The sequence below is a fragment of the Lottia gigantea genome (assembly GCF_000327385.1).
Source record: "Lottia gigantea unplaced genomic scaffold LOTGIsca_29, whole genome shotgun sequence".
NCBI lineage: Eukaryota > Metazoa > Mollusca > Gastropoda > Lottiidae > Lottia > Lottia gigantea.
In genome coordinates this window covers 969,739-989,064 of record NW_008708943.1, presented here as the reverse complement: position 1 = coordinate 989,064, position 19,326 = coordinate 969,739, and the positions used below count along the sequence as shown (strand labels likewise).

General features: G+C 33.0%; 1 protein-coding gene across 1 annotated transcript; it reads right to left on the bottom strand.

Moving 5' to 3' along the window:
• Nucleotides 1-8,198: 8,198 nt before the first annotated feature.
• On the bottom strand, nt 8,199-18,100 carry LOTGIDRAFT_118867 (hypothetical protein; the record flags this gene model as incomplete). Its single annotated transcript, XM_009056802.1, has 13 exons — nt 8,199-8,282; nt 8,427-8,594; nt 11,198-11,298; nt 12,638-12,737; nt 13,183-13,314; nt 13,813-13,925; nt 14,101-14,225; nt 14,485-14,588; nt 15,127-15,261; nt 15,437-15,569; nt 17,424-17,517; nt 17,590-17,868; nt 17,965-18,100. The coding sequence occupies 13 exons, from the start codon at nt 18,098-18,100 to the stop codon at nt 8,199-8,201; spliced, it is 1,704 nt and encodes a 567-aa protein (XP_009055050.1).
• Nucleotides 18,101-19,326: the final 1,226 nt, after the last annotated feature.

Genomic DNA, 19,326 nt, shown 5'->3' with positions numbered 1-19,326 from the left:
TGATTTAATCTTATTTTATATAAATTTTGTTTTATTCTTATTCTATATAAAATTTGATTAAATGCTATTTTATAAAAATTTTAATTTAATGTTTTTTTTATATAAATTTTGATTGAATGTTTTTTTTTATATAAATTTTGATTTAATGTTATTTAATTTATCATTTTAATTTTATTTTATATTTTTGTGGCAATGTAAATATTTCATAATACTGAATCGAGTTTAATATTTTTCTTCGAGTTACTAAAAGCCGACCTTGACCATCGATAATCTTTAAAAAAAAATTAACAGTACTAACTAAGTGTTTTATATTGTTTCCTATATCTGTGATAAGTAATCATTTTAATTTCTCTTGATTTTAATACGAGTTATAGTCCACTTTGTGCGTAAAATCCAGTATAAATTTTACTGTTATTATTTTCAAAAACTTGCTATTTCAAGTCAAGTTTTATGTAGTGATCGTGCTGTTATCGCTGATAATCTTAGAAATGAGTAGAATACATCTGATTTGATTAGATGTATTTCAGTCAATGAATATTTTTCTCTCGGCAACACGTCAACGGAAGGTGTATAAGATAATTTGAAATCTGAAGATGACAATAAGAACAAATGTCAATGAATTTATCAAATCAAATATTTCTTGTTACAAGGTTTATTATATTTGACATACGTGACATTTTCAAGTAGCATCTTAATTAAGTCAGAATGTTTCAAACAACAAATCATAATCATATTACACTTGTTTTATACAGAAACCTGATAATCGAGACGTAAATTACAGGAAGAGTTATTCGCCTTGATAAAACTGTCACCAACATCCAGTCAGTTTAATTACTTCCGGTAAATCTAACTATTTGATGAATGTGTCAATAGAATGATGTTGTTAACACCTGTGTGATGAAATTATTTACCTCTGACACTGTATCTAATTAATGTGCTTTACTCTTACCAGATGTCGCCACTTATTCATTCATTCATTCATTCATTCACTCACTCACTCACTCACTCACTCACTCACTCACTCACTCACTCACTCACTCACTCACTCACTCACTCACTCACTCACTCACTCACTCACTCACTCACTCACTCACTCACTCACTCACTCACTCACTCACTCACTCACTCACTCACTCACTCATTCATTTTATTTATTTATTTATTTATTTATTTATTTATTTATTTATTTATTTATTTATTTATTTATTTATTTATTTATTTATTTATTTATTTATTTATTTATTTATTTATTTATTTATTTTATTATTTTAATTATATTTGATGTAAAAGCCCCTTTTTTAATAATTGAACATCGAAAAGTTTACTCAAAATTCTACACCATACGTAAATACAAAGTTAAATGTAAGAAAACATGCAAATTCAGTTCAATCTTTTTTCAAACAAAATTGGTTATTTTACCAAATAAAAATATATTTATACTGTATATAGTACTTCCCAAAAATCAAGGAGAAGAGACCATAGTACTTGAAAATTATTAGTACATATACAACAACTAAATGCGCATTCACAAAATACACTATTAAATAATATTCGAATTCAAGATCTGAATATTTGCTTAAAAACTATTTTTATGTAAATAAAAGTATGACAGGATATGTCTCAAAATTATGGAAAAGAGTATTCAAACGTTATTTAAATACATTAATATTCAATTTTGAAATTTTTGTTTTCTTTAGAAGGACTTATTCATATTTAAATTGAGTTTTTAGATTGGCCTCGAGTCAAAATTCATCCGAATTTATTTAATTACCGTGAAACCAGGCATGGGAAAAGAAAACAAAACTACTTACTTATTCCTGGTTCAACGACAAAATTTACAATTTGACAATAGAAGTTATACATGGGAAAATACTTAATTACTGACGAGGGGTGGTTGAATAATGCCCAGAACGCATACTAATTAAGTGGAGTTTTTTCTAAAGAGGGTGGAGCTTCCCACCAAAATACTGTGTTTTGTATTTTGCCAAATTTGCTCAACGTTTTAACGAAGAACAAACCCGATATTTCTACATATGAAGAGCTTTAAAAGAGATTGTTGAAGGCTTGTTGAAAAGTGTCAAGATTTTAAGTAACTAGGTGCAACAAAACACACAAATCTTATACAATATAAAACATAGTATTATATATATACGCTACGTCTGGATATTCACTCATCTACTGTCACGTGCGTGTCGATATCGGCCTGAGCGTAAATACACCATGCAGCTGAGCAAAGGGTGGAAACTGAAAATTGTCAAAAAATTCTTCTACATCGCCTGAGGCTAGATTTCTTTGCTTTGTGGTTCGAACTGGGTAAATAATTATTAAAATAATTTGATATAAGATGGTGAAAGTAATTGCTAGGTATAAAGAAATATGAATACAATTAAAGAGAGCAATCCAACTAGCTTGATCTTCTACAAGTTTTAAACTCAGTCATTGACCCGACCTCAAAACAGTGGGACAAATTCATTCATTCTATCAGATTCTAAACCAGCTAGGCCAGATGTAGCTTAACTTTGTAAATAATCATGAGAATATTTAAGGGTTTGTTTCTAAAATCAGCTTCAAAGAAAGCTGAGTATCTGCTGTATAAAACGCATAAAGGCGGTATAAGCCTCAATCTAAAGAGTGTTATTGTCAAAACGTAATGAATATCTATCGGAAAAGCAGCTCACACAATCTTCAGCGAAGCATTGTTGCACTTTTATGGTAATGCAGTTAAGTTCACGTGTTTGACCCCTGTCAAATCATACTAATGCTCCAAATACAAAGCTACGATCAGTCCAACGGAGAGAATTTAAGTTTGTAGTTTGAACAGGAGTGAAATAGAATTCCAGCAACTGAAGGGCTGTAACACACTAAGTAAGGGCCATTCAGACCACACCTATTTAATATCATGACAGTTGAAAGGGGTTCAATTCAGGTGACATACAAGAAAATACTCACATAAGAATCACGAAAGGTAGTTTTTAGGGTTCTCCGCGGTTTAAACAATTGTTTACAGAAAGAACAGACGCAAAACTCCATTCCATCTCAATTGCTATTTTCTTCAACTAGTTCCAATGCAGATGGTTGGAGCCAAACTCAAATATTTGAATAAAGTGCACAATCTGCAGCTATTAGAGTTACTACACTCTAATTGCAGGAGGCTAGACTCTGATTCATTCTGTACTAACAGGACTAATTGGAATTGTTGCCAGCCTGTCGATTATGCTATTAATTTGGCATTTAAATCAACAACAAAAAAACGATTTTATTCACCCTTGTTCTAATCTGTGCTTCATTTTAAAGACACTTTATGGACATACACATTTCACGAAAAATATCTTCATTCCATGGCCGAATTTCTCCACATTTGTCCATAAAACTATACTTGTTCTGTTCTGAACTAGGAAAACGTATAAGATGTAACGAGTTTACTTCTTACCTGATGTCCTGTCTAGGGGGTAACTTAGGTAAGCTTCTTCAATTAATATTGTAGAACTTAATGTTAGTGAGTGATATCATTAAACACTTAGTTTAGATTAGTTTTAATGGAGTTTCAGGAACCACAGAAGTCTGATTGAAAATATGAATGGTGCAAATTGATGCTTCTCAATACACATACAGATTTTTTACAATCCCTTTAACTTATTTAAGATGCCATACTTATTAAGCAAACTGCATAAAACTGTCGATTAGAGTTGTATAAGTATATACAATAAAAGTGATGCTAAGCTTTCAGACCGCCCGGTCTCTGGAACCATGTTCTATCCTGACTACTGTGGCTTTACGCACGCAGCACCATGACCTTAGCTATAACATTACAGCAGATTTCAGTTCAGATTGATTATATTATTACTGTAGTGTTTGTCTTCAGTAACTCAATGAGTATCACTAGTCCATTAAAGCTAGTTGATAAGGTATCAGGGACAATGTGCCAATGATCTTTTATTGTATTCAAGTCAAATGAATGACTGCTATTCACAGATCGGTGGCTAGGTTTACTTTATGAACAATAAGTCAACTATGTGCAGTAGTAATGATAGTGCTGACACCATCGGGACCGATTAAATAATAGCAAATTAATCTCGTCATAATTAGCTCTGAAAATATCCCCTTTCACACGTCCATTATCATTGCTACTCTCTGAGCAATGAATCATAATTCCTATTTTCTATACATGTAGTTGACGACTGGGTGCAAAGGGTTCGAACCCCTAAGAATTCATTTTTACTATCACCAACTTTGTAGAAAGAAATCGAAATCTTGGCACCCTTTTACCGATTCCCCACACATGGAAACAACCAATCTATATTTTTTATCAATGGATTGTTACATTAATGAAACCAACTTTTCACTTACGCCAATTATTTGTGTATCTCCCAATTCATAAAGTTTATCAATATTGTTTTTCTTATCAACATTCAATTTATTATTTAGATTTTATTATCAACATGTATACATGCAGAATAAAACACATGTTAAATTGAGGAAGGACATCTCTTGACATCGTTAGAGCTTATCCGAAACTTCTAATAGAAGCTGCTTGCTTTCCCTTACGTTTCCTCTGAAAGCTATTGGCAGTAAAAGTTGTCCTTTAGCTAGAAACTCACTGGCTCCTTAGCTTCTGATAGCTATTGTTGACAGATATCGACTAGCTGGAAACTAGCTGATTCTAACGTAGACTTTATCGTAGAAGTTGTTGACTAGCAAGAAACTTACCTGGTCTCTGATAGCTATGGTTGACAGTTGTAGTTGACTACAGAAACTTGTTAACTCACACCAAGTCGCTATTAGCTAGAAACTTATTGACTCTGACTTAATCTCTAGTAGCTGTAGTTGACGGTGCCTCTAGCTAGAAACTTGTTGACTCTAACCTAGCCTCTGATAGCTGTAGTTGACATGGCCTCTATCTAGGAACTTGTTGACTCTAACCTAACCTAACATCTGGTAGCTGTAGTTGACGGTGCCTCTAGCTAGAAACTTCTAGACTCTTACCTAGCCTCTATAGCTATAATAGACAGGGATCTATTCACTTGTAGATTTCTATCTATCGAACAGTTTCGGACTAAATGATCAAGCCATTATAGGAAACAAGTGTGTATGAACCTTGAACCTAACTAAGTGTACTATCATTTTTTTTATCAGTTTTATTAATGAAATAGGTGGTTTGCGAGTTAAAATGACCCAGAGTTGGAAGTCATTGAGAAGAGGTCTTCTTCAATAGGGCAATCCATTATCTGCAGCTATCAATGGCCTTAAAGGGACATTCCGCTTTACATAGGTCAAATTTTTTGTTGCTCAAATTTGTGAAAATCATACACCAAAATCCAAGAGATACGTGTCCCTTAAAGGAAACGCTTCCGTAGGTTCTATATAAGTTATTATTGACAGAGGCGTTGAGGGGGTCGACAGAGAAGAGATAGGAGGACTTGAAGTAAAGTAAGGTAGGAAAAAGAGAGTGCAGTGGATGAGAAACAGAAGTAGATTTATGAGAGATAGGAAGCGTAAGTGAGACTCTCTCTTTGGGTATAGCTAGCGGCGGGTGGATAGACAGAAGGGGGAAAAAGACAGGAATGATACTATTCTAAGGGTCTATGGGGATATTCTCTTACATTGAGAGGCAGTTATTGTACCTCCGTGCAACGCTTCGAATTACAGTACTCCGAAGACTTATATTGGGTCGACGTTACTTTTCTACCTAGCCGTATAGATACTGTCGTAACTGCAGGACAAAATTGGTTTTAAAGAAAATTCATAAGTAGCCTCAGTGGTCAAAGAGAATTCTCTCCCTTAGAACAAACGTATATAAAACGTTGCTGTTTTAAAGAAAAATTCCTCGAATTTCATAAAAATTAGGTAGAAATTCAAAATATTCTGGTTGTAGACTCCAAATCGATCTTATGAAATACGTGTGAAATAATAAAATTAATTATATTGAATAATAAAATACAATGAAACCAGTTATTTCTATATATTTTTATAGCTCCTCAAGGTAAGCAGACTGTCGGCGGTCGATCGTTTCCTAAAATTACCAGATTTGACGACAATTCTGATGAAAAAATATAAAAGACAATTTCATTTTATTTGCATATGCGATATGGTTTAAATTGAATACTGCTATATTTGTTTCTGTATACCTGGGCTCTGGTAGTTATTATTGACGGATCTGCATCTTGCTGATCTAGTCTCTTGAGTTATTATTGATGGAGATCAGTCTGAGACGTACAGATTCAATATCTAGTCTCTACAAGTTGTTATTGATGGAGGTCAGTCTGAAACGTGCTGATTCTATATCTAGACTCTAAAAGTTATTATTAATGAAGGTCAGTCTGAAACTAAACTGAAAGTTATTATGAAGACCATGCAATGAACGCCAAAAAATAATTTCAACACAATTGCGAGAGGAACTCGTCTCATTTTGATTTTAAAATAGTAACTTTCGTGTGTAAAGGGAAATAACTGTTATTAACAGATAAATTAGCCCACAAATATAATGATCTTCCTTTGGCAAATCTAATACTTCTTTCGCTTTGTATAAATGCTGTTATTCTTACAAATTATTAGAAATTATACACAACTTGAAGACTCAATGCTAAAGAGTCGACCGAAAGCGTTCAACAGAGTTTCTTCTAGAAAATTATTCAGATCTAACAAACAGACCAATGGTTCGAAAGGACTTGTTTAATGAAATATTTCAAATCAAATTGGGACGATAAATAATAATAAAAAAATATCCAAAATAGTTTGTTTTATTTTCAATTTGATTATCAGCTGTTTTAACTTACTGTGGTTTGATATATAGATAATATGTATGATAGATATGTTAGATTTTAATTTAACCTATGGTTTTTTTAATGTGATTTTATTATGTATTGAATAAATATCAAATATTAAATCTTATTCTATGTTTTGAATTATTACGTGCCATATAGGTCAGTACCGGCCGGAAATTTAAGTATTTCGCTTGACGTTTTTTTTATTGTAATAGTTAAAAAAAATGATTATTATAATTATATGACATGTGATTGAATTGAATTGAATGGAGTTTTACGTCCTACTTTTCTGCACTTTTCTGGGCTAATGAAGACAGACAACGCCATGCAGGGTGCAATGAGTTTTGCCAGGACAGCGGCATTAGCCTGCTCTTTTTTCGATTTCCAACAGTCGAGGTATCACACGAGGCCTCGATTAATTGTCATATCCGAACGACTAGACGCCTTTTTCATGTCAGCCCTTCTTACTAGGTGCAACTATGTAGGTAACAGACGGTTACAGAAGTTATTATAATAATCAACCTAGAAATATCAAATACATAACTTATTAGACAGGATTGTTTTAAAATAAATGAAGATAGAATCAGAGCAGATACAATGTTCGTCGGGTTTTGATCAATGTAATTATGCAGGTCCTATTGTATTCTACTTGTTAATTGAAAGCTGAAATCATCAGCTATTATTACGGTCTACTAGTCATAGACTCATAGTAGAAAAACAGACATTTTTATTCATAATAAACTGACTTGGAATCTACAGCTTATATCCAACATACAGCTAGGGTTCATACAGTCAAACCTGTATTAAGCGAGCGTTGAAGGAAATGCTTAAAACTTGCTGATTACTGAAGGTATCGTTGAATAAAACCAAAATAGTTTACACTATGTTATAAGTTATTTCAATAAATCAATGAATAGTAAAAAAAGACAATTAAAGATGACCACTTGTATATTCATATGATGAAAATAAGCAATATTTAAGGGATTGTAAAAAATTTTTCTAAATCTGTCTGCGGTTGCTACAATTCCACACAAACTGCAGGCGTTTGATTGAATTGTGCAAATTAATGCTATCAGTGTCCCGATACACATAAATAATTTAGAAAACCTCTTTACAATTCCTTTAAAGCAAAACATAATGACGTGTCTCCAATTTGTTATTTGAGAAATTAACTAGTATATAGTGTTATTTCCACACTAGCATTTTCCATTTACTAATAATGCACGTTTCATTCCCATAAAACTTATTTCCCGTTTGATATACTTCCTTAAGTTCCTTGAGATATTTATTTAAAGGTATTTTTTTAAGAAAGGGGTCAACCCAAGATAATTCCAACAGAAAGTCTCAACTTTTTTATACCCTTAAGTATCCTCTCTATGATGTTCAAAACTCTTACGGATTCCTGGTTTAAGAAATTTCCATGGTTTGGACTATTTGTTAGAATTCCGATTCCATTGTTGGTTCTACGTAATCTTTAACCGGCCCCCATTTAGAGTTGGGCCTAAAACTTGACTTGATTCTCTGAAGAAAAATAGGATTTGAAGGTTATATTGGAGAATGAATGAATGGTAATCAAAATATGGCAACGATGAATGACAATGATGATGATGATGATTATGGTGAGCCGTTGTCAACAAAATAATTTTAAAACCAAAATTACGATACCTCCATTAACGTTCCTTCCCGACTATAAATTTCTTTAATCATCCATATAGGTATAGGTAGTGCTGTAGATAGAGCTATAATCCAACCAAATACACTGGCAACAGGGGGATACTTATAATATCCTAGCGTTGGTAACTGATACTGAGTAAGGGTCATTATCAGCACTGACTGAAACAGATAAAGTCAGATATCTTAAGTACATCAATCTATCTACAATTAAGCTATCAACCTATCTACAATTCATGTATTAATCTATCTACAATACAGATATCAATCTATCTGCAATTCAGATATCAATCCATCTGCAATACAGATATCAATCTATCTACAATTCAGATATCAATCTATCTGCAATACAGATATCAATCTATCTACAATTCAGATATCAATCTATCTACAATACAGATATCAATCTATCTACAATTCAGATATCAATCTATCTACAATTCAGATATTAATCTATCTACAATTAAGCTATCAATCTATCTACAATTCATATATTAATCTATCTGCAATTAAGCTATCAATCTATCTACAATTAATATATTAATCTATCTGCAATTCAGATATCAATCTATCTGAAATTCAGATATCAATCTATCTACAATACAGATATCAATGTATTTACAATTCAGATATCAATCTATCTACAATTAAGATATCAATCTATCTACAATTAAGATATCAATCTATCTACAATTCATATATTAATCTATCTGCAATTCATATATCAATCTATCTACAATTCAGATATCAATCTATCTACAATTCAGATATCAATATATCTACAATTCAGATATCAATCTATCTACAATTCAGATATTAATTTATCTACAATTCATATATTAATCTATCTGCAATTCAGATATTAATCTATCTGCAATAAAAAAGATAGCTTGCGTTGCAAGATAACATACGCCCACTGGCAGCTGTCAGAAAAAATAAAACAGTCTTTAGTGACAGAAGTGCGAATTTTCTCATATTGAAGAAATTATTCGCTTCTGCCACAAATTTTTTAAAATCAATATCAATAACCCAAATACAACAAACAATTAAATCACACAGCTCTAATCAAGGGCAAAAAACAACTTTTGACGCGTGTTTACAAAGTCAAGGGCAATAACTCAAAAAAATCTTCATCAAAAATATCTCTTGTTAGAACTTGTCCCAAATCTTATCAATTCCAATGATCACACCAAGTTTCATCAGAATCGGTTGAAAACTGTAGCGTCAATCCTGATCACAAACTATTTTTAACAAATTTCAACACTTTTTAACTATGTCAAGGGCATTAACTCAAAAACCGTTCATCGGAAATGCGTCAAGTTAGAACTTGTCCGAGATCTTATCAATTCCAATGATCACACCAAGTTTCATCAGAATCGGTTGAAAACTGTAGCTTTAATCCTGCTCACAAACTATTTTTAACAAATTTTAACCTGTTTTTACAAAGTCAAGGGCAATAACTCAAAACCCCTTCATCGAAAATGTGTCAAGTTAGAACTTGTCCGAGATCTTATCAATTCCAATGATCACACCAAGTTTCATCAGAATCGGTTGAAAACTGAAGCTTCAATCCTGCTCACGAACTATTTTTAACAAATTTCGACGCGTTTTAACAAAGTCAAGGGCAATAACTCAAAAACCGTTCATCGAAAATGCGTCATGTTAGAACTTGTCCGAGATCTTATCAATTCCAATGATCACACCAAGTTTCATCAGAATCGGTTGAAAACTGTAGCTTCAATCCTGCTCACGAACTATTTTTAACAAATTTCGACGCGTTTTAACAATGTCAAGGGCAATAACTCAAAAAACGTTCATCGGAAATGCGTCAAGTTAGAACTTGTCCGAGATCTTATCAATTCCAATGATCACACCAAGTTCCACCAGAATCGGTTGAAAACTGTAGCTTCAATCCTGCTCACGAACTATTTTTAACAAATTTTGACGCGTTTTAACAAAGTCAAGGTCAATAACTCAAAAACTGTTCATCGAAAATGCGTCATGTTAGAACTTGTCCGAGATCTTATCAATTCCAATGATCACACCATCAGTTTCATCAGAATCGGATGAAAACTGTAGCTTCAATCCTGCTCACAAACAATTTTTAACAAATTTCAAGGCGTTCTAAGTCAAGGGCAATATCTCAAAAAACCGTTCATCGAAAATATGTCAAATTCGAACTTAACCGAGATCTTATCAATCTAAAGCATCACACCAAGTTTCATCAAAATCAGATAAAAACTGTAGTCTCTATAGTGCTCACAAGAAATGTTGACGGACGGACCGACGGACCGACGGACAGGGGCGACGACAATATACGACCACATATTCATGTGGGCGTATAAAAATCAATCTATCCATAATCCAGATATCAATCTACATACAATTAAGCTATCAATCTATCTACAATTCAGATATTAATCTATCTGTAATTCAGATATCAATATATCCACAATTCAGATATCAATCTATCTACAATTAAGCTATCAATCTATCTACAATTCATGTATTACTCTATCTGCAATTCAGATATCAATCTATATACAATACAGATATCAATCTATATACAATACAGATATCAATCTATCTACGATTCAGATTGCAATTCAGTAATCAATCTACTACAATTTAGATATCAATCTATCTACAATTTATTAGTTGTACACTCTGAATTCATTTTCAAAGCCTTTATTGAATATTATTCCAGAGACGTAAAATCTGCCTTTTCATAGATTCTCATAAATCTTAGTAATCTAAAAACTTACAAAGATAATTGTGGGAGTGACGAACTTCCATAATATCTTAAAGATAATAGGTGGACGTCTGCCTAACATCTGTTCAATATCATTGTAATATCTTTCAGCTCCTAAAAAAATATACGTAAAACTTCATTCCCTATCATTTCATTTCAGAGAAAATCAATTTCCGTTCATTTTGAAAACATAACGTATATATTACACTTGGGAATATGAAAGATTGAAAAGGTGAATCTGGAAATTCTATATATATTTACAAATATATTACAGTCATAAAGAAGGGTCTAGTTGAATTCTAACAAGAAACAAAAACGACTACAGGAAAAAGATGTATAGAGATCCAAAACAAGAAATGACTTAAGTCAGCATCCAGGTTCGGTCCGTTCTTTATGTGAAAATCACCCTTACTAGAAATATATTGTTCAGAATGCAACTGAAATGATGCGTATTCTATTTAAGGGGATATAGTCTTTTAAGTATGGATTGAACTAGCTGATAGAGCTCAGTTTACGATACATGTATCCCTTATCAAAATACATATTAGACGTAATATCGTTTGCATCAAAGAATTAGCATAAAATGATCCCGTCAATCTGTTCGTCATGTCATGTTCTAGTCTTCCAGTTCTATCAAAAAGCAATTAAACGACCATATCCCTTTAACTTCATGTTCTCCAAAGCTTAGAAATATGTGATTCTTTGATTCATAAAGTTTTAAGCGACTATATCACTCTACTATCAAGGGCTACCTGCTGACGAAGCGGCCAATGAGCTGTGCTCCCAACGAATTAAACAGGCAGTAAAAGGCTACTGAAAAATGATCAAAACATATATTAGGATATAAGTGGCGCAATCGGGTTAGAATGCAAATTCAGAATTTCGTTCCGTTTCCGTGTAACTTTTATTTTAACGGACTGCATTCCGTTTAGCGAAGTAACCAAACGAAAATACAAAGCGAACTATTTTGGTTGTACTTGAATCAGATTGAGAGATATGATCACAGAATTTCGTGTGGGAAAATAGGCGAATTACTGACAAAGCAGATAAATGAATTTTTGAACAATAGTATGTTGTGTTGATGAAATATTGATCAATTCAATTGTCACAGTGTTGCTCATGTCTCTCGATCTCCTGGTTGAGAGAAAAAAATGAAATTGATTTTCATAGGTAAAAAAAATAAAAATTCTTACACTAAAAACAGTTTCAGCTCAAAATATGATACCTGTTTATTGGCGTGATGAATTTTGGTTGCCGGGAAGAAAAGTTTGAAGAATCAAAATTAGATACAAGAAAGGTCAAACAATGACAGGATTTCGTGAAGTTGTTTTTTTGAGCTCCACAAAAATACACACCTTGGAGGTTGTGGCTACCGTGAAAGAAAATGCCCCCTTGAGACTGCGTTTGTCAAACTTGAATTCCTTGCGGTGAAACTATAACAATGTATGCTTACCATAAATCCATCCAATAACCAAGCACTCTAAAACAGTTATTATATACATTGTTACTGAGGACATGTACCAATCGACCAGTTGAAACACGTATATTCCACCCTTAAAGATAGTTGTGTATTTGGGTTAATCGGGTTAAACTGTATATCCTTCTCAGCAACAAACAACGTTGGAATATAGCTGACATAATACATAATATTATATTCCAACGGTTTCTCTTCAGGTAATCACAAGCTAAACAAAACTATTGTCTTTTAAGATTTATTATTGATTAAAGTGTCAGCAACTTAGGTATTGCATGCAAAATGTCTGTTGGGTAAAAGAAATTTTCACTTGAAACATTTGTCATTTACAGTTGACTTAGACAAATGTGCATTGCATTTATTTTTGACTGTTTTTCCGTTCTATACTGGATATATGTATATGGATTTCTTATAAACTTGGCACATGATCATGATTGCCTGAATCTTACTTCTTAAGACAATCATGTCGATAAACACAATCACGACTGAGCATGCCATATACTGCTAAACTTGGATGTACTTACATTTGTTGCATAAATAAGAGATACAAGGAACATAATAGCACACATTACAGCTGTGAGAACAGAGCGTTTTTTCCAGGAAGTTATGTTAAACATGTCGGTAAACGTCGTTGCACAAACTTCTACAGTCACAAACTGAAACAAACAGTATAATTCTGTTTTAACTAACAATTTGAGTCCATATTAGTTGGTAAGATAAGGTCCAATTATTAAATGCATTTTATATTTTACCGGTAGCCGACCACTGATAACTACTGATCTTTAGTACTTGGTTTATTTACATGTACATGTACATTGCTTCTACTATTTTGAACAGGTCAAACCAGTAATAAATGCTTTACATGTATATGTACCCAATTGATCTACTGTTTTTACCAGGAACAACCAAATGTGGCCCAACTGTTTAATTGGAATATTCTGCAGATTATTGAACTATTTCCAGACAAAGGAGCTATTAGACTTGGGATATTGTATATTAAAAAATCACGTTTATATTGGCTTGGATCCATTAGCTTGGATTACCTATAGTTCATTATCATCGGGCTTGGCTTTGTGGACTTTGACAACCGATCACGATAGTGAGAAATACCCCGGGACAGATTTTTAGACAAAACAATGTTTAGATGTACATACCATAGAATCGACGGCGACCATTAGAACCATTAGAAGGAATAATACAGCCCATAGTTGAGGAATAGGTAAACTAGCCAGAGCTTCCGGGTAAGTAATGAATATTAAACCAGGACCTGTAACAAATATAACGGAGTTTTACGTCTTCTTGAATTGTATTCCTCTACCTATTCTCTCATCAACCCAATATGTGATTACTCGATATATATTAGAGACTTCCACTGGACTATCCAGCGTGAATACTTACAAACAAGATAAAAAAAACATAGCTATATTAAATGTCATACTTACCAGACCGAACCAAATCGGCTACTTCTAAACCAGTCAGATGTGACATATACCCTAAAATAGCGAAAACTGCAAACCCGGCATAAACACTCGTCCCTTCCCCAACAAAACAATAGATTATTGTGTCTCTGAAAAGGAAATAAAAAATAAATGTCCTTTTTATTATATAAAATTAATTACATTATTGAAAGCAACAAATTTCTACTTCTCCAGTTCCCGACTCAATAATAACGAAGGCGTTCACTAATATTAGGCAAAACAGACTAAACGGATCTTGTTTAAGAGGGCCACTGGGGATACTATATTTTCCTCCTATCTCTTATCCAGCATGCGATAGTATCTTGGGTTTTTGTTTCAGTAACCGAATACCTAAAAATTCCCACATACCTTAACAGATTATTATCAAATTTATTATAACTAGCCATGGTCATAAACGACCCCCAACCAATACCCATTGAATAAAACAACTGCATTCCTGCTTGTAACCAAACCTAGCAGATATAAAAAAACGAAAGAATAAAACCAACGTTTTAAACCGGGATTTACCTCAAATCTCCAGACGTTATTCGAATATCAGAAACTATTCTCAGAATAATTCAGTTGGGTAAAATTGAAGATTGTAGTCCAGACTTAATGGAATCAGTGGCCATTGTAGCTGTTGAACAAATGACAAAGTGTAAAAAGAAGGCCAAGTGTCAAGGGCAGTACCTGCGCCTGGTACTTAACTATAAATAGAACCACCAGATCCGAAACAAACCACTTTTGTTGGATTGCCAGGTTTTGCAAGGGGAGACTCGCTTGCAATCATTTGTAAACATTAAAGCGTGTCTTACCAGGCCAGTATCTGGCTTTTCAAAATTTATAACCTTCTTAAAGAGGTAAAGGTTTTAAATTTTATGGTTTTTAATAAAAAAAAATATTAATGAATATTAAGAATTTCTCAGGCTGAATGGAAAAAGCTGTACGTAAATTGTTGAGTAAATCCATGTGAAATGTAATCTAATATGAGGATAATGAATCAATTGATACCTGAAGTTCTCCAAGTTTGCTGAAATCCGGAATCAGGTAGAATTTCAAACCATTAATGGAACCAGGAAGAGTAGCAGCTTTTATCAAAATGATGGTTATTAAAATAAATGGTAACGTCGCTGTTACATACACAACCTATCGACAGAAATAAAAATGGTCACCAGCAATAATTTCAAATTAAACCGCCTGTCGTGCGATGGCAGTGATTAATGCCGGCGATAGAAGATGGTTCTGTCCGATATCCCTATGGTCAGTTGGAACACACCGATACCTGAACCTAGCAGTCTGAATAATGTTACTGTTAACCTACCCTGCCTACTGATTCTACACCTTTAAACAGACACAGATATATAATAAACCATGCTACAGCCAGAGCGACCACCAGATGCCACTGTATAGATCCCAGTTCATCTATTCCACCTGACATTCTTAGTACATTATGACTGAAAATACATTGGTAAAAAAACATAATAATTGGGCTAAAAATACATTGTATCTGAATTTACATTCTGATGGAAAAAGATAGTGTGACAGTAAATAGATTGTGAGTGAAATACACTGTCGATGAATACATTGAGAATGAAAATATATTGTGACTGAAATTATATTATGACTGGAAATATATTGTGAGTGAAAATAAATTCTGACTGGAAATATATTGTGACTTAAAATAAATTCTGACTGAAAATATATAGTGACTGAAATTATATATTGTGACTGAAAGTGTATTGTGAGGTGAAAATATATATTGTGACTGAAAATGTATTGTGAATACATCAAAATATACCATGAATTGAAATAAATTGTGAATGGAAATAAATTGAGAAAGAAAAACTTTAAGACTGGTAATAGATAAAAAAAGAAAAGAAAAAAATATGACCGAATATAAATTGTGGTTGAAAATACACTGTATCTGAATAGTTGTGACGGAAAATACAACCTGAAAATGTATTGTGAGTGAAAGTATATTATGACTAAAGATATATTGTGACTGAAAATATATGTTGATCAAAAATATATGTTGACTAAAAATATATGTTGTCGGAAAATACAATGTGACGGAAAATACAATGTGACGGAAAATACAACGTGACGGAATACACATTTTTAGTGAAAATACATTATGACCAAATATACATTGTTACATAAAAATGCAATGTGAATTAATTGTGACAGAAATGACACTATATCTGAACATACAATATGGCTGAAAATACATAGTTAGTAAAATACTATGAGACTATATCAGTGGTATTTTGATCTATCATCTTTTCAAGATATATCTTTCTAAATCAATAGTTTCTGGAGATTCTGCCTTTTTATGCATCATCATTGAATACACTGCATTAGATGTCATATTTTCAGATGATACCCTTGTTGAATTCCTCAAAACCATTCGTTAACTCATTGGACATTAATCTTATAGTCGTAGAGGATGACTTAATAGGGTTACTCGCATTGTGTTTTCCGCTTCACCTAAGATGCTGTATATCAAAATAAAACATCATTTCTATCTCCACTTGTGGTATTCACTATTCCCTAACTGTGAAATTTTTACTGTTAATACTATTTTACGTGATAATTTCATAGTAGGCCATTTCACTGAAACACGATTATATTAAACTGACTTATTTGGGGTAACTGATAAAAAAACAAATTCTTTATTTTACATGGTCCATTACACCAAAATAACATGACAAAAAGAAAATACTTTATCGCAAAATTTCAATGAACAACTTGTCAAAAATAAATACAACAGAACGCGGGTTGTATTAACTAATGAAACAGACCTACTGTACCTTTTGTATAAATTAATGAAATAGAACAGGGGTTTGTATGTCCTACTGCGCCTTATGTATAAACTATTGAACGGAACGGGGATTTCATGTCCTATTGCACCGTTTGTATAATCTAATGAAGCTTAACGGGGTTTTCTGTCCTACTGTACCTTTTGTATAAACTAAAGAAACATAACGGGACTTTCATGTCCTACTGTACCCTTTGTCTAAACTAATGAAACAAAACGTTTTTTTTGTCCTCTTATACCGTTTGTATAATCTAATGAAACGGGGTTTTATGACCTTCTGCACCATTGTATAAACTAATGAAATGGTACGGGTGTTTCTGCACTGTTTGTGTAAACTAATGAAACAGAATTGGGTTTTATGTCTTTTTGCATAATCAGAATGTACCAATGTTTAGCAAAATCTGTTCATAGAATGATGATGGAATATTATACCTTTCCATATTTATTGCAAAATGTTTTCAGACTATAAATTGTATATGTAGACACTTACTTCCAGAATTCTTCTATTGCTGTATAAGCTTTAGACGTATTAGTATGATCCTGGTCTATGGACATATTATTGGCCAGTGATTTTAAAAAATACGCTGCTCCGTTGATGTTCCTTAGAAATTCTGATGTCGTATTGGTTCCATTGCTAAATATATCTTTAATGTAACATGACTCGGTATTCCACCAGTTATTACAAGTGGTCCAGGGTAGAGGAGACGTGAAGGAATTGATCATGAAGTATAGCATCCATGCCAATATCGTATTATAATATATAGAGCAAACGGCTGATAGACCAGTAGCTGATAATCCTAATCCTCTTAATGCGGGACAAATATCCCAAACATCAAAACAACTCTTTCCTGAATATTGTCCAATAGTCAGTTCCAAAAATGCAATGGGAAATCCCAATAAAACCATAAATACGGCGTATGGGATGAGGAACACGGCTGAAAATAGATTAAACGTTTTTGAAAATAAGTGTTTGTTTAATATAAGAAAAAATATATTTTTTTTTAGAGAATTTCGGTAAAAGGCATACTCACCACCACCATTTAAGGCACAAAGATACGGAAATCTCCAAATGTTTCCTAGTCCTACTCCATATCCGATCATTGACAACATAAAATCACAATTCCCTTTCCATTTCATTCGAGTTGAAACTTTAGGTGGACTTTCCATGTTACCTATTTCAGATGAAACCGAATAGGACACTAGAGTTACAGCAATTAAGTTGAACTAAATTGCACGCTCTGGTAAATTTCCAATATTATATTAGATATAAAAAAAATGGGGCATTCACAGAGTAATTTTCCATCAGATATCAACGACTCACCAATTGGCTGTTGGCTGTAGACAATTTAGGCTTCTGAAGTTTCCGGTTGTAGAAGTCTAGAGCTCTGGTTGAAATTTTACAATTTTTCGCTGTTGTGGTTATTGCAGTTAGTGGTCAACTTTAAAATGAAAACAAATTAAATGGGCAAATATTATGATTTTTTTCTTAAAAAAAAAACCTTGACCGGATTGTTACACAAATTAAAGCTAGGTCATATCCCACACCAAAATCTTCAACGGTATTTATGGTTTACATTGAATGCATGAGCTATTATCCTCATACTAGTGTCGGGTTGTCTAAAAATATTTGCTTACTTGGCTTTGTTAACAGAAATTCATTAGCATTCAAAAAATGATCTTTATACATTTTTACAAAGTGCCGAAATGAACTAAATCAATTCTATTTTTATAAATTTGATCTATGGGTAGAACCTTCTAAGATGTTCCATGGTAGAGTTGTGTCTATGCGTTTCCACATAGATGCAGCATTTTAAATCGCATGCTCGAAAGTCTGTCCCCTTTTTTTAACCCTAAACTCTGAAGTTTTAAAAACAAAAAGAACGATACAGAGTCTTTTTGTGGTCTGGAAGTTTTTATTCTTTATATCATGAGTCATGTCAACTCTTACCTTAACTCAAAGGATCGACGGAACTCACGAGGTTAATCGTTTGTGAATTGGCTTTGGCAAAGTTCTAGCTTGTTCAAAGACATGGTTTCCGCATCTGAAACGGAAGAATACTTCTTTGTGCACTTTCTCAACACAATACCATGCCGATATTATACCCTTCACGCAAATGGTTCCAAAAGGGTTAAAATGGGAACAAAGGCAATTAGGGTAAGCTATGCACAACCTTATCCATTGGTAGTAGGCGCTCTTTGTAGTCTCAAAATGATACAATAGACAGCGTTTGACTTAACAAATAAATAATCTATAAAAAGGAGTACTCGAGCACTCAACCAATAATATGCCAATAACGTGAAAAAACCACTGGGCCCCGAGACCTCGGGTTAGAGTAAGGTGTATGGTTAACGTACGGTAAAAGTTTTTGGGTTGAAGCCAACAAGGGTTAGCT